The sequence below is a fragment of the Fusarium falciforme genome, chromosome 8, assembly GCF_026873545.1.
Source record: "Fusarium falciforme chromosome 8, complete sequence".
Lineage (NCBI taxonomy): Eukaryota > Fungi > Ascomycota > Sordariomycetes > Hypocreales > Nectriaceae > Fusarium > Fusarium falciforme.
The window spans coordinates 3,552,022-3,576,927 of record NC_070551.1 but is presented as its reverse complement, the minus strand read 5'-3'; the positions used below and the strand labels follow the sequence as shown (position 1 = coordinate 3,576,927).

Sequence of the window (24,906 nt, the reverse complement as noted above, 5' to 3'; positions counted from 1 at the left end):
TCTGGCCAAGGGGGCAATGCAGTGGGAGTCTGAAGAGGCCGTAGACCCTCGGCTGACCTGTAGCAGGACATTCAACTATTGAGCGGTGAGTAAAGGGCTTGGAGGGGATCATCCCGGTAGTGGTGAGATGCACGTACTGCAGAGAAACGGCTCCCCGACCAAGAGGTAGAAACCACACGCATCGCAGTGCGTACGGACAGACAAATGGACTTCGTCCCGCTGGCCCTTGCGAGAGGAAGGGCTTATCACCAACGCCATGGGCGAAACATTCGATCATTGTATTTCGGGATAGATGAAAGGTGAGTGAGTCGGTCTGCCGGGGACGAGGGTATGATATGTAACGTGAGGCCGAGAGTCGCGTGATGGTCAGGATTGGTTACATAACCCGGGGCTTGGCTATCAGCACATAGGAAACCCGAGCATACAGGAACTCGATATTTCTTGTCTAAAATATTAAATTCGAATCCTTGTTGCTTCTTTTCGGCAACGTCTAGCCCTTGAAGAGCCTTGAAGAGGGTGCTGTCCTTGACGTGGTTGGTGGCCTGACCAAGGCCAAGTTGTTGGCCTTGGGAGGAACGAAGGCTGGACAGACACTGGCCAGAGCCTCGTTATTAATATGGATACGGACTTATGAGAAAAAATAGGACACTGAATAATGAAAGAAAATTGGTATTTGGATGTTCTGGGTTATTTAACTAATACGCTGAAGTGGGTGATGGCCCGCAGGATGCGAGGGTCTTGTAACTCCTGTTCCTTGATTAGAACCACAAGAACATGGTGAAAAGAGATTGAACATACTTCCAAGGCCCATCTTATTCACCTCCGCCGCCGCCGCCGCCTCCACCCCCATCACCACCTCCTCCATCTCCACAACCGCTGTCTCCTCCATACCATCCTCCTCCCCCTCCACCACCGCCACCACCTCCTCCTCCGTCCCCATATCTCGATCCTCTCCTGTTCCTTTTGTGGCTGCCACTGCCAAACCACACAGCATCATACCACCAACTCCATCCATCACGCTTAGTCCTTCGACTTTTGTGGAGCTTTTGTCGCTTGAAGCTCGAAGCATCGTCAAAGGCAGGCCGAGAGCTGATGTCGTAGATGTTGAACTCTGGCTGTTGCGGCTTCTTACTCCGCCGGGGAAAACACATGATTGCGAAATTAAATCAAAGATTCTATGAGTAAAAGACGAAGGTTTGCTTGAGGTTGAAAGATGAGGAATGCCCATGCGCCTTTATCTTGGTCTGCCAAGACCCGTGACCCCTGCAAGGTTGACCAGCTGAGCGCGATGAGGCAGATTAGCACGCTCACGGGGCGAGAGTGCGGAAGGAATGCGGAATTATCTCGAGTGGAGTGTTTTGGGTTGATTGAGTCTGGGCATTGTCGATCCTTCCAAGCCAAGACTGGGGACATCGCCAAGATGTTAAACCTGAAGCAAAGATAGCCTTGGCCCAAGGTCAGACTCTTGGCGAAACTGCCGTCTGTCTAGTCTGCGAGGTAAACCCCGAGATGCTTCTGCAAAGCCAACAGTTAACCAAGATGAGGCCTACAAGTGTTCTATCCCAGATAGCATCATGTTCATCATCACGGCTTCAGGATCATTCCTCATCCAGAATCAACTTGCCCAGCCCATCTATCAGTCCCTAGCTCGTAGTAACCTTAATATCACACATCCATGACCCTCGAATCGACTGGAATCGACACTCCGCATACACAGCCAGACCAGGCAGCTTTAGATTCGCCTGATTCCCCATTGGTTTGTTGCTCAGCATCTTGAACACATGATCCGCCTGGTCCGCTTCTTTCGAGACTGATATCAGGCCGACCTTGCCTGTTCTTTCCCTTGGCCTGACAGTGAGTGCCAGAGAGAAACATGCCCCCGAGGCAACCACCTGAAATACGATGCTTGCCTTGGCCTCCTCTGCGTCACTCTTGGGCAGCCTCATCGTCATGTTTTCCGTATAAGGGTCGTGTTGCCACGAACCAGTCGGGTAAGACCGCAAAGGTTGGATCTTGGGCCAATAATGAAGCCAGCACTTGCTAATCATGCCCTCTCTATGCGAGTACCCATTCCTCTTTGTCAAGAACACAGTCGTCGGTGGAAAGTTGAACGCGCGCATGGATAGCTCGACAGGGGGGGCGCGTGTACGACTGTACTCTTCGAGGTCGTGGGACTTGCGCAAGAGGGCGATACCTACAGCTGAGCCAGCACCACCGCCCGAGAAGCAAGAGAGGAGACCAAGCTTCTGGCCAGGATTCTTGCTCTGTTCTATGATGGGGAGTCCAAGTCGGATGCCTCGGTTGGTGATGGTTACTGGGTCCCCAGAGCTCGGGTGAGGTTGAAAGTGGGAGCTCTTGCTGAAATAGGAGGGATGAGGTGCTAGAGTACCAACTGTCGAAGCTGATTCTGGAACCGAAGATGAGTCCCATGCAAATATTGTATGGTCGTCATACTCCTTGAGAATCTCTTCTTGGAGCCGAATGAAAGCCTTTTCTCCTTCGCCGTACAGCATGGTCATGCTGATGTCGAAGATGCCGAGCAAGCAGTATGCGATATCTTCAGGCCTCGTTGTCTGTCTGCTGGAAGCCCAAGACATCTTTTGAGAAACACTCGCCTCTGACATATCCCCAGTTCTCAGCGTCTCGACGTCAATGTTGGTCCTCCGCGAGATTCTTTCGCCAAGGTCAACCTTGTTGCCGATGAACTCCCAGTCTTGATCGAAAAAGTCCACCGTCACTGGTGCAAGCAGCTCCTGAAGTGTCCAGCCTCTTGTGAACCAGCGAGACTGTTCCAGCCGCCCCAGATTTTCGGATGTCACGTCCTGGAGATACGCGAAGCAGCACTGAGACTCCTTGTACCAGCGAAACATAGCATTGATGGACTCGGACAGCTCGGCGCTGCTAGTTTTGTCGATGCAGCAGGTATCGACCCAAGCGTACCGCGGCGGATCAGATAGATGCTTCATGACGGTTTGGCAGAATCCCACAATTTTGTCCCAGCCAGGCTTTTCCTTGAGGTCATCGCTATCGAGGTCCTGAAGGGTGACTTCGCCCTCGCCCCAGGTATGTGATAAGATGGCATAAGGAGGAACTTCTCCCAAAAAAGTTTCAAGTTTTAACGTCTCTATGTTAATAAGACGCATGGTGGGTTGCTCTGGCGGTTGCTGATGTTTGGTGGTTGAAGGAGCAAAACCGCTTCAGCCTGAGACGAGTCAAGGCTGTGTGACGGATGGACTTAGTCACGTGAAGCTCATGGGCACCCAACCTATGTGTACATGTTGAAAAGACTTGGCAAGAGCACCGTATTAGTTTACTGTGTCGAATCGCATCTTGAGAAGAATAATTCATTTGGATCTATGTCTCAGTTTTGGAGACGTGATAAGGTTGACGAGCTCTGGAGATGTTTTCACGAGGAGCCACCAGCCTGGGTACCTGGTCTACTAGGTAATGTACTCTGCAAAAATCAATGCAGCGAAAGGTATATAGAATGAATGATAGTCATTCCATTTTGACTCAGGGGCGCGTTCATAAATGGCGCGCCACACTATGTTAAGCCAGATCCCGAGCTTATCCCTGTAGTTGTTCGGTTTGCCGCACCAAAGGTTGCCGTTGCTCCGGCCAATTGGGACTTGAGGCTCTCATGCGAATCAACTCCTTGACTCATTAAGCATTGTTCCTCTTTACCGTAATTTCGAAGCCACTTCTGAGGTTCTGTGTGAGGGTGGCCCAAAGCGGGGGACACGGGTGTCACCCGGCCAGGCAAGCACAAACGCCTCTACGACACGTCAATCATCACGGATGCAGATGCAGGAGACTTGAGGGGATCAGCACCTTATTCAGCAATGATCTGTAATTATACGAGGTACGAAGATACGGCCATGAAGAGGGGTGGGTGCACTACGAACCAAGCTGGAGTCTTGAGCCAGGCCTCCTAGAACGCCAAGATCGCAGCGACTTGCAAGGGCACAGCATTACAAGTGGGATTTCAAGGCATGGGACAAAACCGGGAACGCAGTGCCACCAATTCTATCTCGATTAGCGCGAACTCGGGCAGCTTCAAGGGACACAGCTCCTCAGGTGTCTCAGGTTAAGCGCCACAGCCAGGTTGACCAACATGCAGTTTCAACAATCGGTATTTTGAGACACCTAGGTTGGGCAAATCGTATATCGATAGCCAAGCATCTTCATACGTAGGGCTGAGACATACGTTTCTCTCGGCGCCTTATCCCACTCAAGCTTTCCGACCTCCGATCTGTTAAGGGAGGACAAGGACTGGTTCTCGGATGCAAGCCTTTTATGTCGTGGGACCCTGCGAGAACATGTTTGAATGCATGAGTCCTGCTTTCATATCTATTGTCCCGATGAGAGAAAGATAGGTGGTCAAGTGATCAAGGGCAGATAAATGTGCCGCTGCGTCGGAATTGTCTGACATTCGCCGAATTTACTTGGGCTGAATTGAGAGACCAGGGGACAAAACACGAGACCGGGACAAATATTAGAAACAAACCTAGATCTATCAATAGAACTAGTCGATACAGTCACGAGGGCTTATCCCGGTTGCCATGTTGTTCCAGAGTCTTATCATTGGTCTCAAGTGCCTTGGCATTGCAGCTCACTACCCCAATCGCAACTGCTTATGCAGCCTAGGTCCGGACCATTTCCCTGCCGGTACGGACATTATGCTTGTTACTTTTTCAGATACTTGGCCAGCGAACCCTTCAGAACCTGCTGGCCAGCCTCATACAGCTGCGTTCGCTGATGCTCCCATCCGCCCTCCTTGAGAAGATCCTCACCAGGCCCAATAGCAAACTGATCATCACCCTTGACCAAGCCGTCGTACATCTTGTCAGTATACTCTCCCAGCGGCATGCCGATCTCCCCGCCATTGACGAGATCCGGCTGGTGGTGCTCATCATGCAACTCGGTCTGGACAGCAGGCGGGAACACCTCTACCATGCGCACATTGGAGCACCCTCCCTCGCGGAGCTGCTGCCGCACATTGAGGATAAATGTGTGAAGTGCAGACTTGGAGGCATTGTAGTTTGGGGTCCGGATCATGGATGGGATCAACCCGAGGGTGGCGCTGACATATACGAGGTGTCCCTGCGTCTGCTTCTTGAGATGAGGAATAAAGGCAGCCGTCAAGTAAACAGCAGAAGTGTAGTTTGTCGTGATCTCGTCTCCAAGGACATCCAGATCCACCGTCTCGGGCTTCGAAAAGTCAAAGCCCCGCTGAATGCCAGAGTTGACAACCACACAGTCGAGGTCAGGGTTGGAGCGGATGACCTCGTCAGCAAAGGCCCTGACGCCGGTGAGATTTGTCACGTCGAAAGCCACGGCGCTCGCATTATCCGAGCCGTGCGTCTCCACAAAGGAGTCGAGCCGGTCTTTGCGTCGGCCAACGACGACGACCTTTGTGCCGGTCTCGATCAACTTCGCTGCGAGGGCGGCTCCGATGCCCGACGATGCGCCCAGGACAAGGGCTTTTTTGTACAGGGGGGCCATTTTCCGGGGGGAGAAGCTGGCGGCGGCCGACAGTGGAGGCTGTGATACCTGGGACTCGTGGGGAGGTTGAAGGTGTGTGGAATCAATCACTGCAAATGCGGGCAGTGTGTGTGGTTGCTGTGCTGTGCTGTGCTGTGCTGTGCTGAGGGGTAACCTAACCTGCAGTCCCCGAGAAGCCCGAATGAGTGGCTGATGATGTCAGCTTTTGGTGGTGAAGAGAGAAAATGATGGATAAAATATTGACCACGACAAGAATTATGTCAATTATTAAATATTTGCTTTAACTTTATCCATCGTCATAGTATTCGGATTTAATCAATTATATCTCCTGCTTAACAATGAAGCCGGATTTATGTCGTCTCGCGACATCGGATTTAATAAACCACCAAAAGACCGAGATCAAAGCCACAACGTCTGCCACATTGCGCAGCACACACTAAATGTGGCACAGCAAGCTGGACAGACAGGGCCAAAACACCAAACTAGAACAAAATAGAGTAGCCCGTGATAACTTAAGCTTACTATAAAGGTTACCATTTAAGAAATTTGATCCGAGTCACCCGGTTGTATCAGGTCGCCAAGAAGGGGCTGGACAAATGATTCAGCCCTGTTTGGACCTCGTCTGAACCCTTACCCAAACGAGGACAGGGGCTCTTGGCAAACACCTCCAGGCGCCGGGACTCAACAAGAGTGTTTGGCTGCTCGCGATTACCGAGAGAAGAGGTAGCATTCTACCATTCGTAAGCTAGTGTACATCACACAAGCCGAGTCGCCAGTCTGTTTCCGCGTCTCGTCGTGCGCCCGCAGCCGGACCGGAAGTGCGTCAATAATGCGATGCCTTCGCTTGCAGCGGCAGAATGCAAATGAATGGGATAGCTATGCAAGTCGTTGTGGCACCTCGGAAGAAGGGAGCTATACTGAAGGAGCTGCCCAGAATACGCTCAGTCGTGGTTGATCTATCTCACACTTTGGTTCCTCTGCCCAGACTCTTGGTTCTTGAAATGACCTGCACTCGACCTGCAGGTGCATGGCCGTTTGACTTGGCAAAGACCCTACAACCAAACTCTCTTTGTCTTGGCAAATAACACGAGCAGATATACGAGTTGTCGGGATATCTGAGTTATTGGTGGGAATTAAAAATGAAAAAAAAAAAAAAAGTCAACTCTAGACTTTCGGATCTCTGCGGCCCGGTCTTGCAGCAGTGGGCGTCTACGACATCAACGCCTCCATTTTTAGATGCATCTTGTCTGAGATTCTGTGTCCCAGACGCCCACTAAAACACCAGGACCCTTTTTCTCTCTCTCTCTCAACAGCGTAAAACCCGTCAGAGGAGGCGTCCCCCAGCGCGGGCCCCGGGGGTCTCGCTCGCAGGCGCTCTAGACCCTGCGCTGGCGCCTGTGGCGTGACATTCGCTGACAGGCCCTTGGGGTCCCATTGGGGGCAAGGGGGTGGGATATCCGGTGAGCCCTTTTACAGTGAATGCGTTGCAATGCCCATGTAAGCCCCGGCCCCCTTCGCACAGCCCCTGGGGGGGGGTGAGACCTTGTCATGGTAGTACCCAGATGCGATGTGATCTTTTCAAGGTAAGTGGCTATGACTCGAAATACTTAAAGATGCAAGGCCATCCTCTCGATATTGTTTCTCCTCACTGTGTTTGAATCAGTTTCTCAGTTTCTCTTCAGTACTGCATATACATTATTTCTTCTTTTTCATTGTTTGGAATAGCTGGCATCTATACCTTTATTTGAAACTTTGCCAGCTTTTGGATACTTTTCACCATGCCTGCTTGGTCATCCCTCTTTACTCTCCTGGCCGCTTCGGCTCCCCAGGTCCTGGCTTCTTGCGCCTATGGAACTCATCTGCATCCTCGAGCTGAGGCTGGAGCCATTGAAGAGCCCAAGTTTGGATACAACGGTATCAAAGTAAGTTTTTTTTTTCGATCCGATCACGATTTCATTTTAAGCATAATCCTACAATGAAACCTCACAACATGCACAAAACCCTGAAAACACTATATTCCCGTCACAATTTTCAAGGGTCAACATTTTTTAACTCTTGCTAGGGCCCCGTCAACTGGTACTCTCTCGACCCAGCTGCCAACGCCATGTGCGCCACGGGCAAGAACCAGTCGCCAATCAACATGGCCAAGGGCTCGTTCAACCTCATCCCCGCATCCGAGATGACCCTCGAAATCCCCGACTTTACCGAGGGCGCCGAATTTGAGAATCTCGGCACCACCGTCGAGGTGCTCGCCGAGGAGGCCGGCGGCGGCAGCCTCGAGATCGGCGAAAAGTCCTACGAGCTCAAGCAGTTCCACTTCCACCTCCCCAGCGAGCATCTGGACAACGGTACGAGCATGGCTATGGAGATGCACATGGTGTGGCAGACTGCGGAGCAGGAAATTGCTGTCATCGGTGTTTACATTGACCTGGACGATGGTGCTGCGTCTTCTGCCAAGAGCCACTACGGCCGAGGCGGCAGAGGAAAGAGGTCTGCGTTGGAGCCTCGGCAGAGTGCAGCCACACCATCCACTCTGCTTGAAACAGTTCTGGGGTCTGTCGATAAGATTGCGACCCTTGGCGCGACCACTCACACGGAGCCGCTGGCCATGTCTGAGCTTGTCAAGCTCCTGACCTCTGGGTCGTTTCAATCGTGAGTAGTGACAAACGACAACTAATAATGAGTGGCTTGCTGACAATTTTTTAGATACGCCGGCTCGCTTACAACGCCTCCTTGCAGCGAAGGCGTCCGGTGGCTCGTCTCCAACAAAAAGGTTTCGATCAAGACCAGCACGTACCTCAAGGCCCGATCCGTCATTGGCTTCAATGCGCGATATCCCCAGAACGCCCCCGGAGAGGAGAACCTGTTGCAGCTGGCCGCAGACGCCGAGGATGAGCACGACGACTGATTTGTGTCAGTGGTGGAGTAATTTGTTTTTATACGAGGGATTTTTGTGTCGGAAATTGTGTCCTTATGCCTGTCACCGTTTAAATGCCCACTGTACCCAGCACGATCTGGCAATATAGACTCTGTTGATCATGTCCTTGAACTTTAAAGACCCCGGTTCCTTATCCCAAGTGCACTTTGCCCCGTTGGACCCTTGAAATGTCACGAGAGGATGACGAACGCATCAGCGCCTGTTGGCCAAAGAACCCAAGTCCCCTGTACGCAGACAGTAAAACACGCGAGATTACGAGTCTTTGCAGCTGCCATATCTTTATCCGTCCCCCGACCCCAAATCCCAACGGCTCAACCGTCGTCCGTCCCCCCATATCTTGGCATTCTCGCACGGGGAGCCGCATCCCCGTCATCCCCATTCAGGCAGGTTGAGAGGCCGATCAATGCGTGAGATCCGACACGCGTCCCTCTCCACACGGGGGCACTGCCTGCGGGATTAGTTATGGATCGTGGAGAATTTTAGCTGTCAAGGCTTAGAGTTTACATATCGTTCGATATCCTCTTGGCATCCGTGTCTTGGCAGACGCCGGTGCCTCTTTGTATCGTGTCGATGGATACGCAACTGAGGCTTTTTTCATGGCACGGACGGTCCTTGTTTAATTATACAAATTCCAGACCGCTGAACTGTAATTTTTTATGCCACTACAACTCTGACATTATGCCCTCCCATTGATAAGCATAAGCAAGGTTGCATTGTCTACTCATTTTGGCATCTAGCTCGCCAAACATGGATTAATGCAGTCCCCTCGGTTGACTGAACGGTGATAGCTCGATGGTCTAGACTCTGGTGGTAATTAAAATGTGCAAGTTGAAAGCTTGAAAATACAAATCACATGCCCTCATATAGTCGCGCCTCAAGAGATTAGAGTTGGCTCTGTGACATTTGTGTGCGTTCAACTTGGCGCCGCCACCACCGGCAACTCCCAGACTCGTTTCCACCAATGCTACTCTCACGAGTCAAGCAAAGGGGGAACCTTCTCAACAAGATACTCCACGATGGCATCAGGACCCTTCTCGACTTGCAGCCCTTGAGGGATGGCGTGCGTCTTGATGTCCGGGACGACGGATCTTGCCAGGGCTTGAATCTTATCCGCCTCCTCGGGCGTCCACATGGATGCGCAGAACTGGTGGTATTAGAAATTGACTCTACAAGCCTCCATAGTGGGATGGGGTGCCATCTTACTAGGACGTTTGGGCGATGTTCAGTCACCTTGGGTACCACCTGGTCGATACCTGCCGAGGTGAGATACTTGATACACAGAAGATGGGACAAACATACTTTCACAGTTATCGACATGAGTAATATCATAGTCCTCCTTCAAAGCATCGATCAGCCGACCGATCAACCGCTTCGCTCTCTCAGGAGCAGTGTTGACCGTAACGAGTCTAAAGGGTCCTTTGCGAGTAGCCATGTTCAAGATAGGTATTATCGTGCCAAGTTCGCCGAATTGTCTTGTCAAAGTTATAAACCGCTCGGCCGTTAAAAAGATCAGCGGTTGGGCGGGGTCAAACGGTTCTGGGGCTCGGCATCATTCTCGGCAATTTCTCCGTTGAGGGGTTGCAGCGAACCCGGGGTATGAACGCCCCGAAACCGGATCGTCTCACCTGCGACAGATGATGATGTAAACATATAATAGATTCGAGGTTTTGACATATATATCTTGTCGATCCGTCCGGGGTGACATTCGCCAAAGCTACCCTGGCCTTTGTATTTGGAATTTGGGATGAAACTGAGTGGTATCTTTGGAGATAGGGAGGCGTTACGAAAGCCTTTGAATAATCTGCCTGTGAGGGTCATTTATATCCTATAATCTCTCACCTACTTGTCGGCCCTGGTGACAAGCTGTCTAGCCTTTACTCGTTGTATTGAGATGCTGTATTGGAGACCATGGCCATTTCCAAGGCAAAGCCACATTCCAGCATCACGAGTGTCGAATTGTCGAAAATCCTGGAGTATACCAATGATCAAGGTAATTCCAATTCCATGAATGTCGTGTATAACGCAATTCTCATTTTCCGCTATCTCTATACCGAATATCAGCAGAGAGAATATGGGAGCGTAGTGTTATTCTGAGCAATTGCTCATACGGCACCATCTGGTACGCGTTGACAACCCGAAATTGAAACTTGGCAGTGTCATGATAAAGGTGTAGCATAATGTAGTCAGCACACTGAAAGTTAGTGAGCCTTGCATAGATAGCTTTTCCATACTTCTTCCACCAGAGCTTTGTCGCATCCAGCAGCATGACGTTCAGGTTGTTCGCCATATGCTCACTGCTCGACATCCGCTGAAGACTTCCACTCGTATTAGCCCACCCTTTGTCACAAGAGGCCTGACTGTCCCGTCGCTGTTGGGATGATGGATTCCAGAGGGTCAACTGGGAAGATTCCGCCATATTGTCAAGAATAGCAAGGATATCGTATGAAGGGGCCTTGTTGATCGCGTAGTACCCGTATCGCTCGACAAAAGTCATAACGATAAAGTAAAGACCAAGCGAACTACCAGGCATGGACAACTTCGCAGCAAGGGGAGGAGGAACCTGTCGAATTAACGAAAGCACCGACGTTAGTGTAAAGTCTCCTTGAGGACTGGGCCGATGGAAGGGCGTAAATGGGTTCCCTCTGAAGTGCGGGGAGTCTCAAAGGTTTCTAAGTAGTCTTTAAATCTGTATCAGGAGAGAAGTAGCTGCGTTTATGGCATATAAGCTACAAGTAGTCGAGGACTGCTGGCAATGCCGACGCTCGTCGATCTAGGTCCTTAGCGTCCACGTATTCTATTATGGTAGGACGGAAGCGAGTGTAAATGTACCTGTACCTCGCGGAAGCTCGGAACACCCTCCTCGGAACCGTGTATTTCCCCGCATTTTGAACAAGACGAAGGGTCGATCTGGGGAATCGTGGGGAGCGGAGAAGCCACCTCCACCCTCGGCATAGCATCCGGCATGCCTCACGGATAATGCGTGACCCGTGAATTGTACCTCTAGTCTGGTCAGAGGGGTAGACGCATTTCTCTCTCTGATCAAGTTACGGACGACGCTGCCCTGCCATTCCCACGCGTAGCCCAGCACCAAAGGACTTTCTGATAGTCAGGTGGACTCGAAGCTACTAAACCCACCTGTAGCCCACATTGTACAATGGTCGCAAGCAACGACCGACATGCCGTGCATCGGCATCGGCGGAACAGAAGGGATCCTTATGTCAATCAAGCATGGTAAGCCTGCGTGCCTAATACGTACTTGATGCGTGCCTTTCAAGGATATCTTTCTCAGCTGTCTTCTAGCAACGAGTGCAAGCGAAGAAAAGTCAAATGCGATGGAGCCGACCCTTGTGCGAAGTGTGTTCGATCCTCAATTCCATGTGAATATCACCCACCGCCTCGAGTCCCGGCCGCCGATCCACAGTCAGTTGAGCTATTCCATTCATTTTATTATTCTTACTTGTCTTCACTCGTCATAGAAACCACCTGAATGACTGACAAGATCTTAGGAGCCCAGGTTCAACCAGATCAACCAGGCCTTCTCAAAATGTCACTCAACAAGAAACTCCCCTTGACATAACAAATCCTGCTCCACCACAATACCCATCACCTGCAACTTTCCAATACTCAAGCCCCCGATCGGATACCCGATCAAGCCAGAGACCGTCTGAAGGGGGTCATAACTCGCCCGAATTTTGTGGCCCCTCCAGCTCCGAGTTTACCTTTGAAGTCGTCAAGGGAAATCTCAAAGCCATGGGAATACCAGCAACCATATTGGACAGATCCGCTCAAAGCACAAGCCGTACCTCGAACGTGCCATACCAGCTGGCACAATACGGACCATTCATGAAGCTCCTGGCCCAAGATCCTTTATGGGATATGAATCGAGGAGATGCCATCAACAACATTGAACAGTGGTTTTCGGAAACTGGCTCTCTCTACGCCGTTGTTAGCAAGGAGCAGATGCTAGAGGTTGCCCATAATGTTTTTGACGTTATGCAGAGTGTCAACGTCCACGACACGAGGAGTCGAGGAGCTCTGGCAGAGTGCTTGTCCCATGATAAGACTAACAAACTGAAACTCATTTTGGCCATTGGTCGAACGTTGGAGAGCGGTGGCCGTAATGATCTGGCCCAGAGGCTCCTCCAGAGCGCCACTGAAGCTATTGAAGGGCTCCTATGGAGCACAAATTCCATCAACAACATACAGTTGCTAGTCCTGATGGTATGGGAGCAAACCAGAGATACTTTGGCGGTGCATTTATGTTGACAGATGCTCCTAGGCCCTTTATTACTATCATCTCGACGAAGAAGTACGAACAGGCCGCATCATTGGTTTTGCAGCCAGACTCTGCCTCGAAATGGGCTTGCACCGTCGAGCGACCGTCAACTCCTTTGCCAACTCGGAAGAGCAAGCCGCGGCGCTACAGACGTTTTGGTGTGTGTACATGCTGGAGAGAAGGACGAGTCTGGGGCAGGGGATCCCGTTCTACATACAGGACTGTCATATCGACCCAACACTATTTGCCATGGTATGGAATGGTTTGCCAACTCTCCTTGTGGCGGCAGTCATGATGTGCTGACGGGTCAACAGGGTGGTCATGATGCAGTGACGACGGCGCTTCTCGACTGGACTAAGCTGGCAGGCAGGACGTGGCACGCTCTCAACAGCCAAGGCGAGAAGGAGAGTGCCATCAATTTTGATGAACTCGACTATCTCGACTATCAAATAGGGCAGTGGTACCAGCACCTAGCCGATGACATGAAGCTCGAATCTATACAACCAGGGCAGGAGATTCGGCATGTCCAGGCGGTGATTTTCCTCCGCAAGAGCCATCTATACAACCTGATCTATCGCCTAGTCCTCCAATCCCCAACGCGGATAGCCCAGCACCAGAGACATGCCCACAAAGCTGCTGCTATTGCCAAGGAGTCGCTGCAGATGCTCTCAGGCCTCAACGAAAACACCGGCATCATCAAGCGCAATCCTCTCTTCTTCAAGCATCTCTTACTAACTGCCTTTGGAAACCTATTACTGGCGGTTGTCAACGCCAGCTCCATGTTTTGCGACAACGTCAAGATCGAGTTTGACATTGCACTCGACATGATAAGAATGCTGAGCAACCGGTCACCACTACTCATGGCCCTCTGGAAGCGGCTTCAGGGCCTGCGGAGGCTTCGGGCGCAGCTATCCAGCTACTCTGCCACGACGGCATCGAGCAGCAATGGGCAAGGAGAAGAGGCACAAAGTTTGGACTGCTCGCCTGATGCCGATGCCATGATGTTTGATGAGTTGTTCCCAGCGCTGCAGGCTGATGCAATGGACATGCCGGTCGACAACTTGGGAGACACAATGGTCCGCGATCAACTGAATGGCTTCTTTGACCTTCCACCTGTCTCGGCTGGTGGGACAGGGAGCAGTTGGGTCTTTGCAACCTGGGACGGATCGACATAGTCCCCACCTGAGGTCGCTCGTCTCGGAAGCGGAACTAGCGCCAACCTGCCGAGGAAGCAAGGTTTCCGTTCGGAAGTCAGCACCTCGACCTATTGCAGCAAATATGACGACTATGTTCTGACTCTGTTTCCTCTTATTCTTTCGCTCGAAACTGTTTTGACCCGCTGCCCTTGATCGCCGGTACCCCAACGTTGGCCAAACTTCAACCACCGTCAACATGTCGACCTCCAGCTTCCCACTCGAGGGATTCGCTGGGTACACGTCCCAGACAGTACCCTTCAAAACCACATCAGATGGACCCATCAATGTGGATGTCGTGTACCCTGAAAAGTCGGATGGGTCTCCAGCTGTCGTCCTGCTTCACTATCACGGTGGTTTTCTTGTGAGCATCTCCTCGCGTTCTACTCCAGTCCATGGGCCTTCCACCTTGTTTGCACGATCCATCATGCTAAAACCTTTCTAGGTTGTTGGAGACAGATTTGCCTTTTTGCCGTACTGGCTGGTACACGCTTGCGCCTCGCGAGGATGGATCTTTGTAACTCCTGATTATCACTTAATGCCCGAATCAACTGCCCATGACACTATCGAAGACGCCGCGGACGCCTACAAATGGGTCTACTCGTCGCTCCCAAAGCTACTAGGCCGCCCTGTCGATTCAATATTGCTGGCTGGGTCGAGCGCCGGGGCATACTTGGCTCTCAACACAGCCGTCTCGGCTTCCAAGAAGCCTCGTGCCCTATTGCTTATCTATGGGATGCTCAATCCTGCTGGGCCTCGGTACACAACTCCCGGGATGAACATATTTGGACGGCCGCTGGTCGAGACTGGCGGTATCTTAGAAGAATGGCCTATAAAGAAGGCTCAAGGCGACGAGAGGAAGCCAGTCTCAGCTTATCCTGTCACCAACCCGGCGGCTGACCCGAGACTCGCTCTTGTTGCGGCATTACATATTGAAGCCTTGTTTCCTGACTATATGACTGGAGTCGCCGGACTTGCTCGCCAGATTGCCACCGAAGGAGTCAAGGCAGTACCAGAAGGACACCAGCGTCTGTTTCCACTCCACTTTGGTGACCTGAGCGGCCTCCCGCGTGTTATGATACTTCACGGTATCAATGACACAGCCGTGCCACTCGAGTGTAGTACCGAGGCGGAAGAGAAGCTCAAGGCATCTGAAGTGCAAGTGTTCACAGAATACCCGCCAGACGCGGAGCACGGCTTCGACGCAAGGGCTGGCAACGTCAACGCTGAGACCTCAGCCGGGGATGATGTGATTGCTGTCGAGTCTCTTCGGAAAGTAATTGGGTTCCTTGAACAGTCTGTAGCCAAATAGTCCCGCAGTATGGTTATGTAGTTATGTGGAAACACTGCTAGATATTGAGCACATCGATCGCTGGAGGTAGAAAACTCACACCAGCCTCATGAAATTTGTCTTGATAGCACCTGTGACGCCCCCTGTTTCTACCTCAAAGCTTCTAGCTCCATCATGTACCAAGCTAGCATTGTCAAATATAATGTTCTTACGGTGGAGCAACTCGGTTTACGAATGACTGATACGTTCAAGTTTCGATCCGCAAAACGATGCCGAACGGCTGAGAGCTGTGCATCATGTTACCGTCTGATCGCCTGGAGATGCACCCGAGGAGACCTTTCCGCTTCCGCTTCCGTTTTCAGCCATTCCGAGGCCAGACTGTTTGGGGTTGTAGCAAACCTAGCTTATAAGAGTAAGCTTTCAGAGATCATAATATCTATTCTCTGACACGATTCGATGCCATCTACAAGCGTAGTAGCTATGGATTTTCACGGGCTACTAGCAATCGCATCCGAGCACCGCTTCGCATCGATCACAGCGTTGATAGCTCTGTTTACCGGCCTCTACGTCTTCTACTATCGCAATATTCACCCCTTGTCAAGATACCCCGGTCCCTTTCTCGCATCTTTTACAAATCTCTGGAAAGTTCGACAACTATGGAGCTTACATCTCCCCGACACTCTCATCGCCTTACACGAAAAGCACGGTGATGTTGTCCGCATCGGCCCCAACCAACTCTCCTTCAGACAGGGCGATGCCGTCCCCAAGATCTACAAAGCCGGTCGAACTCTGGCCAAGACTCCTTTCTACGATGGTTTCACTTCGTTCAACCCCAACCTGTTTGGAACTCAAGATGAGGAAGTAAGTCAAGAGACTTGTTAGGCCCGAGTAGACCACTAACCTGTCAAGGTGCACTCGCTTCGGCGACGACAGATGGCACATGCATTTTCTCTGCAGTCTATCAAAGAGATGGAGCAGTACATCGACGAGCACCTTGTGCAATTTCGCAGAAATCTCGACGAGTATTCCAAAACCGGCCAAGTCTTCGATCTCAAAGAATTAATCGCTTTCTTCGTCCTTGATGTCCTGGGAGATCTCGCCTTCCGTTGTCAATTCAACTCGCAGGTTGAGAAGGATGCCTCGAAGCTACCCCCCATCAACGACCACATCTTCCTCGCTTGCCTTCTGGGCATGATTCCTGACCTTATGCCCTTCATCAAGGCCATTTCCCCCTGGACGCCAGTTCCATGGTTGCAAAAGCTTCTTGCTGCACGACGAGACCTCAAGAATCTGACTGCCAAGTGCGTTAGCAGTCGAATGGCAGATATGGGTGCTGCTCGGAAGGATCTCATCACCAGCTTAATCAACGCCGTGGACCCGCAGACAGGAGCCAGACTCACGGAGCTTGACATACAAACAGAAGCATTCGCGTTCATGTAAGTGGTCGGAGGTCGTCTTTGCACCCTGGTACTAACTTAGTCTCAGTGTTGCAGGCTCACACACGACATCCGGAACCCTCACTCTTCTCTTTTCCCACATTCTCCAAAATCCGGTCATTCATGCCAAAGTCGTGGATGAGGTTAATGCGACTCTCGGGAACGTCGAGTCAGATATCGTACCTATCGAGGGCCTCGAAACAAAGCTGCCCTACACGATGGCTTGCTTGAATGAAAACTTTCGGATGAACTCTGTCTTCACGATGCCATTGGAGCGAAGGGTGACATCCAAGGAAGGGTTCGAACTCGCAGGTCATATTATCCCAGAAGGGGTATGTTTCTACATCTTTCCTATTATGTGGCCATCAGCTAACAGAGCAGCAAGACCGTTGTATTCAGCCTGAATCACGTCGTCCACCACAACCCCTCCATCTGGGGCAACGACCACAACAAGTTTGACCCCTCTCGATTTCTCAACAAGGATGGTGAGAGGCTTCAACGTTTCCTCAGCCCATTTAGCATGGGGCATCGAATGTGTATTGGACGAAACATGGCCATGACCAACATGCTCAAGCTCGTTGCTACGACCTTTAAGGACTATCACCTTGAGATGGAGGATTCGATGCAGACCATTTGTACCATCAGTGTTGGGATTTCGGAGAAGGAAGGTCCTTTGATGTGTCGTGTGCGAAGAAGATGAAGGCCGTTGGTAGCTATGTTCACCTGAATGAGAGTACAAGGTAGTTCACCAAGTAACTGGTATGTAGAAAGCTACTCGCACTCACTTTCGGATGGTGGGTAGCACCTATGTTTACAAGGAAAATGTGTATGGGACAATTATTAGAGACTGGATGGACCAGCTTGCCAGACGTACTCATCTACCAGCCTGCCGGTGCTCGTGCCATCGTTGTCTTGCATATTGCAACTGCATTTTTGCCCCCTCTGAACGTAGTGATGCCCCCAAAAGAAGTCACCAGGCACAATCACAAAGAACGCAGTTGTTGACCCATCCCGACACCGAAACAAGTGTCGAAAGGCGCCGTAGACTACATCGAGACAATTTCCAACGAAGTAATTCACTCATTCTTGTCCCTCCCATCTAGGACGAATCTTGATCAACAGATCCGGATGATAGGCCGGGTTAAACGATCCTGATGGTATCAGTGCCCTCATCACTCCATGCTTCCCCATACATGATACCATGAATATAGCACGTAGTGATATAAGTGTACGCACCATTGCCTGCAGGTCGGAGTATCAGAGGGATGTCGCAGCCTTGAAGCAATGCAACCTTGTCGCCCACCTCGACGTCTTGGAAGACTTGGCCGATATATCCCCGTGTAGTTACACAGCGAACATGCCTCGCCAAAAACGCGCCGGATTTCGTCAGGAACTCGTTCTCCTCATAAACGGGGTCTTCTTCGACTCGTAGGGACAATTCCGGCATGCTCTCAAGCATCATACCAATGTCAAGATGCAACCGCTCAAGTTGAGCATCGCCTTGCTCCAGATACTGATACCGTACGCCTTCTTTCGCAACACTTAGGAATCTCGCCAGGTCCTGTTGGAAGCTCTTGGGAGCCTTCAGGGAACTCAGATGCATCTGGTCGCAAACACTAAGCCTCCAGAGAACCGCCGACTTGGGTTCGCCAGTGACGTATGGGTGCCTGGGGCAGAACATGGAGAAGGCTTCTATGAGGCCATGGAGCACCCTGGGGTAGAGATCTTCTGGGGATCCGACCTGTGTTATGGAGCTAACAACGAGACTGCGGCTTCCCATGTGGGCGATCGTGTCCACGACCATGCCTCGCCCAAACAAGGAATGGCCAGGCTGCCACCGAAAGTTTTGGACGGATCTGCCAGCAGCAGTAAACAGGCTGCTCATGCACATAGCCCTTTCAATGCCGAGAATGTGGCTCCCAGGTTCGTGCCAGCGTGGGATCCAGGAAGGCCAGTCTGGTGGGTTGTTGTTTGGTGTGCATTGAAGCAGGAGAGGAAGGAATCCATTTTCCGCCATGTACTTTCCGACGCGCTTATATGTGTCGTCGACACTCTCCTTGTAATCTGGCTGCAAACTTGGCTCTTCAGCCTCCTTCGACACTCCCAGCAAGGCAAAGATATGATCCCGAAAATCTGTGGCTTTGGCTCCTATGTTCTCACGCAACAGCATGATGAGAGGCTGACGTATCCAAAACTGCGGGAGCAAGTTTACCGCAATCGGACTCTGGGCCATCGCTATCGCGTTGCATCGTTGAGCTGCAGAATGCATCGGGCTGAGCTGCATACGGGGGGTCCGGTCAACGTAGTGATGGAGGCCGTGGACATTGACCATCTGATGGACAAGGGCGAAAAGGTCCACCTGGTTGATACTGCAGTCCCCCTGAACAAAGGTTGACCTCCTGGCGACCAGGCTTTCCTGGAATGTCCATACTCTCAAGAACCAAGGGTGGCTAAAAAACTGAACCAGCTGATGCCATCGGCTGCTTAAGACATCAGGCAGCCCGTACTTGTTGAGCGAATTCCAATCAATTTTGGAATCTCGGCATTCTCCAGATCGGGGGAGAAATTTCATGACGGAGTCAAAAAGATGTTTGAGTTCCCTACCCTTCTCAGTCTCGCCGAGGTATACGAGAACCATCTTTGCGGATTCGTAGATGCGACGCATGACGGTAACCTGGGCAGAGCGTTCGTCGAGGTCATCCTGGTTGATGCAAATAGCATCAATCCAGATTGAAAATGCCCCGAATTCGGCTCTGAATCTACGCAGAGCATCAAACACGGTGGGCTGAATCTTGAAGATGCGATCGTTTATCTGGAGATTCCTCTTGGTTGTAGGTCTACCCCAGACATATGACAGGGCAAGGTATGTGGGCCTATCGTCGAGTGATATCTCCTCAAGTCTTGAGCGCAATGGGGCTTTGAAATCGTCGCCGAAGACAGTAAGAAGTCGAATATTGATTCTGGGGTCCTCCAGAGGCTCATACTGGTAGAAGATGTCGGACCTTGGCATCTCGGATGAGAAAGCTCGTAGAGCAAAACCATGTATAAAAGCCAGGATGTTGAGAAGAATGTTGTTTTGAATGGTCATGTATGGTGACTACTACCCACCTATTTATGGTATTGGAACTGCTGGTATTGGGAAGCCGACAAGGCAAATTGCCAGGCGTTTTCGCCTGCCGCCTTGCAGATATCAGACCGTTCGCCTTGTTGCCTTGCATGCTGAGCTGAGGATTGAGCAAACCCCTCATTGGCGAATGGGGAAAAAACAAATCTTTGTTAGTCTGTACAATTGAGACCCTGTAAGTTTGTCGGTGTGGCAGATGTGTTATATTAGCAGGATATGTGACTTGCTTCAAGAGTGCCGATGTTGCCATGTCTGGTCTCAGCCACCGTCTTGCGAGTCCATCTTCACACAGAATAAAGAACCAGAGAATTAAAGGTCATGTAGGATGTATCTCTTATTTTGTAACCCTCAGGGTCTGCCCCGGGTATCCATCCCTCTTATCCGTCATCTACTCCTCCATAAAACAAGATCAAAGAAATAAGGGCATGTCTCATGCCAGTAATTGTCTACCAAACGCCATTCTCCTTCGTCAGTAAATAATTAACACGCAAGTATACACAGTTCAACGCCGCGCTCAGTCGAAAGCGCACATCCAAACAAACGTCCCGAGCGCGCTGCTCAGGATCAAAAACGTGAGAACACCGGCTCCGGCCCTGTCAGCCTGCGTGATGGGATCCGGCTCCGGCATGTCATGCGACTCCTTGCCCGCGTTGGGGTCTCCCTTGGAAATACCGCCGGTTCGGTTCGTCACGGGTGGTTCGGCGTCGCCGATCAACAAGCTCGATACAGCCGCCAGCACGTTCATCTGCTCTCCCGCACCACTCGTCTCGTCGACAGCCGGGTCGACGAAAACTCCATCGCTCCAGTAGAATCCGCAGGCGCGGCCAGACTTTCCACCAGTGCACTGCTTGACGGCGGCTTCGGTCGAGGTTTGTAGGACGGGGATGATCTTTTCCTTGAGGTGGGGGACGATCTGAGTGACGACCGCGAGCCATCGGTGGACGTAGCCCTTGAAGGAAAGCATGTCAGTCGAGCAAGCGCCCTTACGGCCTTCGCAGGGGACCTCCCATGCGATGCCCTTGGGGAAGAAGTTCTTGAGGAGGGAATCGGTAAGGTTGTTGACGCGGGTCTCCCAGATTTCGGAGCCATTCGTCTGTCAAATGTTAGCTTCCATAGATGTGACCATCAGGTATACCGTGAGCATACGTAGTTGTACATGAAAGCCGCACCCTGCAGCAGAATAGCAGCGTTGTACGAGAATGTAGCCTTGTTGATGTCGGTGCAGTTCTTCTCGACGTGTCCACCATCGTACACCCTCCAGTTCTCATGGTCGATGTACTCAACAGCCCAAAGCCAATCCCAAGTCTCTTCGGCGTACTTCGCATAAGTCGAGTTACCGGTGTATCGCGCAAGTCGAGCTCCGAGGTTGAAGAAGCATCCGTTGGCAATCGCTAAGACGAGTCAGCAGCAGCGCATAACCGACATTCAGTATGACCAACTGTTCTTGTAGTTGTAACCAGCATTGGTAAAAGGAATCTGCCATCGCAAGCCTCCATTGCACTCCTTGTCGTGTCGGTTGGGATGGGCCTGTGTCGTCCAGACGGCCTGCGCGAGGGCGAGCCATTGGGCCTTGTCTTCGGGAGGGTTGGGGAACTTGTTCTCGGCAGCCAGCATGGCCGACATGCCCCAGAAGCCTTGATCGTCGTTCCCGAGCGAAGCGGTGTGGTTCTCGGGCATGTAGTCGTGGCCGTCACCCGTCTGGTGCAGCATGCCCTCCATGATGACGTGGTTGTAGCTCGAGTCGCCGGTGAGCTTCCAGTAGTCTGCGCATTTCTTTAGTCGTCGCTCCGTCGCCGTCGGTATCTGCCTACGCACCGATATATGTTCCCATCATGGCGCCTCCCTCCCACCAGTAGTAGTCACCCTTGAACTCTGTGGGCGGTCCAGGCAAGATACCGGGGATCATGCCAGTCGTGTTTCCGTCATATTGCAGCATGAGATCGTAGGCGAGTTTTGCTGCCGTGTCTTTAATCTCGGCTGTGGGATGATCAGCTTGTCGGCTACAAAAGGCGTGAATCTGTCGCCGTTGTAAACAACAACATACCCTTTGTGCCAATCTTGTATTGGGCATCGACTGTTTGGAAGAGACCCCCCGACAAGGCCACGAGGGCCGCCGACTTGAGGGAAAGCATGATGTGAATGACGGAAAAATAAACAAACGCTGAAGTCGAAAAAGTCGGAACGAAAATAGGTCACGGGAAAATGAGCGACGTCGTGAGGATGCAGTGAGCGAGCGACCTTGAGGGTTAGATTGAAGATGCCGACCCGCCACCAAGACGAGACGGGGGGGATTAGAAACGAAGGTCCAAACTTCACGAACAGCACAAGTCGGAAGGATTCATGTGGGAACAAAAGACTTGAAATGCAAAGAGAGAGGCCTCTGGGTCACGCACGAGCAGGGTCAGGAAGATGGAGGATCAGATCTGGCGGGACGGACGGGGCATGGGGCCCTTTGAACAGCCCGCATCACTACACTCAATGTCAATCAATCAAGGGAAAATGAGCGGCCGGTTAAAGCCAAGACGCTGGGCATCGGGGCAGTGCAACGGGGGGGGTGCCAAGTCCCCAATAGCGACGGCGCTTGGCGGGCATCTTGGCATAGTGAAATGCTTGGAGATGGCTCAGTGAGAAAAACAAAGGTCGAAGATGGCTTCTCACGCCAAGACACCATGGGGCCATGGTCACCGGCGCCAAGGGACAGAACCAAGAGTCTTGGCGGGTGTGAGGGAGAGCCACGTAATAGGACACGGGGTCGCCCCTGAAAACAAGGACGCAGTGGACAAGAAGTATCAGCCGGTGATTCAAGACTTCTTGGTGCGCCCTACTGCGCATCACAGTCACCCAAGACTCTTCTTCCTTGATCGACGGACCACCCGGGGACCGAGCAATCCGGAGGGGACACAAGAGCCAAGTGACATCCATCGATTGGGATCCACAGCCAAAGGGGGCCTATCATAATGTGTCCAAGAGAGTCATGAGCAGGGCAGGGGTTGGTAAAATACGCGCCGAGAGACAAAGAGAGCTGGGCACGGAGTGTCGGGCGCTGTCAGACGGCGGTTGGCAGTGGCGAGGGCCTGAAGCAAGGCGAGAAAGCAGGGCGAGAGGTGCTCAAGAGGTGTCAAAAGCATGCGAAGAGTCCACAGAGAGTCCGTGTCTGCCGTGATAGAGATCAAATTCCCCAGATGGACAATAGAAGCAATAGAGAGGCCAGCAGGTAAAAATTGGATCCGGAATGAAGGGCCACGCAAGCCCTGGACAACGAGCCTCTACCTAAAGGGTACCTAAAACCCCCCTACAATCACACTATAGCACAAGTGTCCCGTCCGTGTCTCCCCCCCTTGGGAGAGCGTGCAATGGCTGCCGCTAAACTCTAATGCGCCTCACTCAAATTACCGTCACCTCCACAAAAACCATCACGACAGCCAACGACGATTCCGTATTCACGACCACGGTGCGACAGCCCCTGGTATGCTTAAATATTACCTTATTCTGCTGCCCGTCCACTGAAACATGCCATGTATCACCGCCGCCTTCACTCTGCTGCGTGCGTGTCCGCTGCTTCTGTTGATGGTCTCTGTGTCTCAGCCGAGAGGCCAAGAATAACCATCATTTCTTCTCCCCGTCATAGTCATCTCCAAGGGGTTAATCATGAGGGAGGAAAAACAAGGCAGCCGCTTGGCCTTGGCTTGGGCGCTAGCCACTGACCATCTCCAGGGGAGTCTTGGCGGTCAACCTCCGCTTGGCGCCATCTCCGTCTCCAGGGCTGGGGGGACTCCCTTTTCCCGCGTATCGTATGCGTGTCATGTGCTGAAGGCTGTCCGACGCTTCCGGGTGCCCACGTGAAGATTGATGGTTTGGTGGTTCGGATTGAGGCTATTCCCAGTGCCTTCATGGGTGTCACTGCATGCGCATATTCAACATTAGGTCTTTGCTCTCGATCAATTAGAACCATTCCCGCGCCGCCATCTCTAGTCGTTCACTGCACTTTTAACCCAAGCTCACCCATGCCGCGAGAATGGTTTTTTTTTTTTTTCCTTTCTTGAAGAGCACGCGACAACCCAGACAAGGCTTGTCACGATCTAAGTGCCCGCGTACTGGGTCTGCATGTTGCTGTTGACTTTCGTAACAATTGAGGTTCAGATATCTATCAAGACTTGCGACTGCCGAAGTGAAGTTATTTGATCCAGATTTTCGCAGAATGCGTGGAGCGATGTCCCTTTATGTGCCTTCGCAACTCAAACCTCCATGCTGTACCGGGTAGGAATGTTGTACTTTTGCGTGTTTGGCGCATCCATTACCCCAGGGACAACACCCGCCATTCATCTATTCAAGCCTCTGTTTTTCTTGTCCTTACCTCTATTTATTCGTAAAGCTACTATTCCTTACGATTCAATTGCCGATAACGATCTCATCCGCTGGATATCCCTTGAGCCGTGAGGACGTCACTTCGCGTACACGAGCACCGAATCGTTGAACAACGGGCCAAATCCTGATCTTCCATGCGCGTCCCCGGCCAGCACATGTACATTAACCCCATGTACAGCGTGCGTATGGAGATCATTCTCGACATTTCTCCGTATTGACGTTTCTTTACTACGTGTTGCGACCACAGAGCTGGCAGTTGCGAAACACATGGTAGGTGAGATTGCTGTCCTACCATGACCACGACGCGCCTTGTCTCACTTTGGGAAAGAGGAAGTAATGAACAGAGAAAGGGGTATCATTCCAAGACGTAACTCAACTAACATGCAAGGCCAAGTCTAGATTGAAGAAGTTCGCAGGATATACAGTAAGACTGCCAACACCAAGGTCATCCCCAAGCGTACTGCACTCGCGGATGTTCTTGAAGAACTCGACCATGTCGATGCCGTACTTCTCGGGTAGTAGCTTGATGTCTTCCGCGCCCATGAACTTGTAACTCAAGCCTCGAGAACCCGTGGACACCGCGTAGCAGTCATTGTTGATGTCCTGGGATCCTTCTATCTCACTGCATTCAGACTCGCTGTAGTTCTTGATCATCATGACCAGGTAACCCATAGCTTTGAGAGTCACTCCGACGAGTCCGTGGTTCATGAAACGCATGCCCTCGGTCAAGCTGCCCGTAAGGTCCACAGATTCGGACTCGCCCATCCAGGGCATGGAT

The 24,906-nt window shown here is 51.6% G+C and overlaps 10 protein-coding genes across 10 annotated transcripts; 4 read left to right on the top strand and 6 right to left on the bottom strand.

Moving 5' to 3' along the window:
* Positions 1–1,643: 1,643 nt before the first annotated feature.
* Positions 1,644–3,143, bottom strand: NCS54_01088500 (HET domain-containing protein; the record flags this gene model as incomplete). Its single annotated transcript, XM_053156177.1, has 1 exon — positions 1,644–3,143. The coding sequence occupies one exon, from the start codon at positions 3,141–3,143 to the stop codon at positions 1,644–1,646; it is 1,500 nt and encodes a 499-aa protein (XP_053012152.1).
* A 1,543-nt stretch (positions 3,144–4,686) lies between these two features.
* Positions 4,687–5,505, bottom strand: NCS54_01088400 (Hypothetical protein; the record flags this gene model as incomplete). Its single annotated transcript, XM_053156176.1, has 1 exon — positions 4,687–5,505. One exon carries the CDS (start codon positions 5,503–5,505, stop codon positions 4,687–4,689), a length of 819 nt encoding a protein of 272 aa, XP_053012151.1.
* Positions 5,506–7,283: 1,778 nt separating this feature from the next.
* NCS54_01088300 (Alpha-carbonic anhydrase domain-containing protein) lies at positions 7,284–8,413 on the top strand (the record flags this gene model as incomplete). Its single annotated transcript, XM_053156175.1, has 3 exons — positions 7,284–7,427; positions 7,568–8,157; positions 8,212–8,413. 3 exons carry the CDS (start codon positions 7,284–7,286, stop codon positions 8,411–8,413), a joined length of 936 nt encoding a protein of 311 aa, XP_053012150.1.
* Positions 8,414–9,413: 1,000 nt separating this feature from the next.
* Positions 9,414–9,887, bottom strand: NCS54_01088200 (Hypothetical protein; the record flags this gene model as incomplete). Its single annotated transcript, XM_053156174.1, has 3 exons — positions 9,743–9,887; positions 9,647–9,696; positions 9,414–9,587 (listed from the first exon to the last, which is right to left on the bottom strand). Exons 1-3 carry the CDS (start codon positions 9,873–9,875, stop codon positions 9,414–9,416), a joined length of 357 nt encoding a protein of 118 aa, XP_053012149.1. The 5' UTR covers positions 9,876–9,887.
* Positions 9,888–12,193: 2,306 nt separating this feature from the next.
* On the top strand, positions 12,194–13,894 carry NCS54_01088100 (Fungal-trans domain-containing protein; the record flags this gene model as incomplete). Its single annotated transcript, XM_053156173.1, has 3 exons — positions 12,194–12,664; positions 12,723–12,971; positions 13,034–13,894. The coding sequence occupies 3 exons, from the start codon at positions 12,194–12,196 to the stop codon at positions 13,892–13,894; spliced, it is 1,581 nt and encodes a 526-aa protein (XP_053012148.1).
* Positions 13,895–14,111: 217 nt separating this feature from the next.
* NCS54_01088000 (Abhydrolase-3 domain-containing protein) lies at positions 14,112–15,224 on the top strand (the record flags this gene model as incomplete). The annotated part of the gene is made up of 2 exons (XM_053156172.1): positions 14,112–14,276; positions 14,358–15,224. The coding sequence occupies 2 exons, from the start codon at positions 14,112–14,114 to the stop codon at positions 15,222–15,224; spliced, it is 1,032 nt and encodes a 343-aa protein (XP_053012147.1).
* Positions 15,225–15,377: 153 nt separating this feature from the next.
* NCS54_01087900 (Hypothetical protein) lies at positions 15,378–17,339 on the top strand (the record flags this gene model as incomplete). The annotated part of the gene is made up of 5 exons (XM_053156171.1): positions 15,378–15,615; positions 15,706–16,064; positions 16,113–16,639; positions 16,689–16,971; positions 17,025–17,339. The coding sequence occupies 5 exons, from the start codon at positions 15,378–15,380 to the stop codon at positions 17,337–17,339; spliced, it is 1,722 nt and encodes a 573-aa protein (XP_053012146.1).
* A 441-nt stretch (positions 17,340–17,780) lies between these two features.
* NCS54_01087800 (HET-domain-containing protein) lies at positions 17,781–19,649 on the bottom strand (the record flags this gene model as incomplete). Its single annotated transcript, XM_053156170.1, has 1 exon — positions 17,781–19,649. One exon carries the CDS (start codon positions 19,647–19,649, stop codon positions 17,781–17,783), a length of 1,869 nt encoding a protein of 622 aa, XP_053012145.1.
* A 628-nt stretch (positions 19,650–20,277) lies between these two features.
* NCS54_01087700 (Mannan endo-1,6-alpha-mannosidase) lies at positions 20,278–21,895 on the bottom strand (the record flags this gene model as incomplete). Its single annotated transcript, XM_053156169.1, has 5 exons — positions 20,278–20,856; positions 20,910–21,154; positions 21,203–21,526; positions 21,579–21,740; positions 21,808–21,895. The coding sequence occupies 5 exons, from the start codon at positions 21,893–21,895 to the stop codon at positions 20,278–20,280; spliced, it is 1,398 nt and encodes a 465-aa protein (XP_053012144.1).
* A 2,605-nt stretch (positions 21,896–24,500) lies between these two features.
* Positions 24,501–24,902, bottom strand: NCS54_01087600 (Hypothetical protein; the record flags this gene model as incomplete). The annotated part of the gene is made up of 1 exon (XM_053156168.1): positions 24,501–24,902. The coding sequence occupies one exon, from the start codon at positions 24,900–24,902 to the stop codon at positions 24,501–24,503; it is 402 nt and encodes a 133-aa protein (XP_053012143.1).
* Positions 24,903–24,906: the final 4 nt, after the last annotated feature.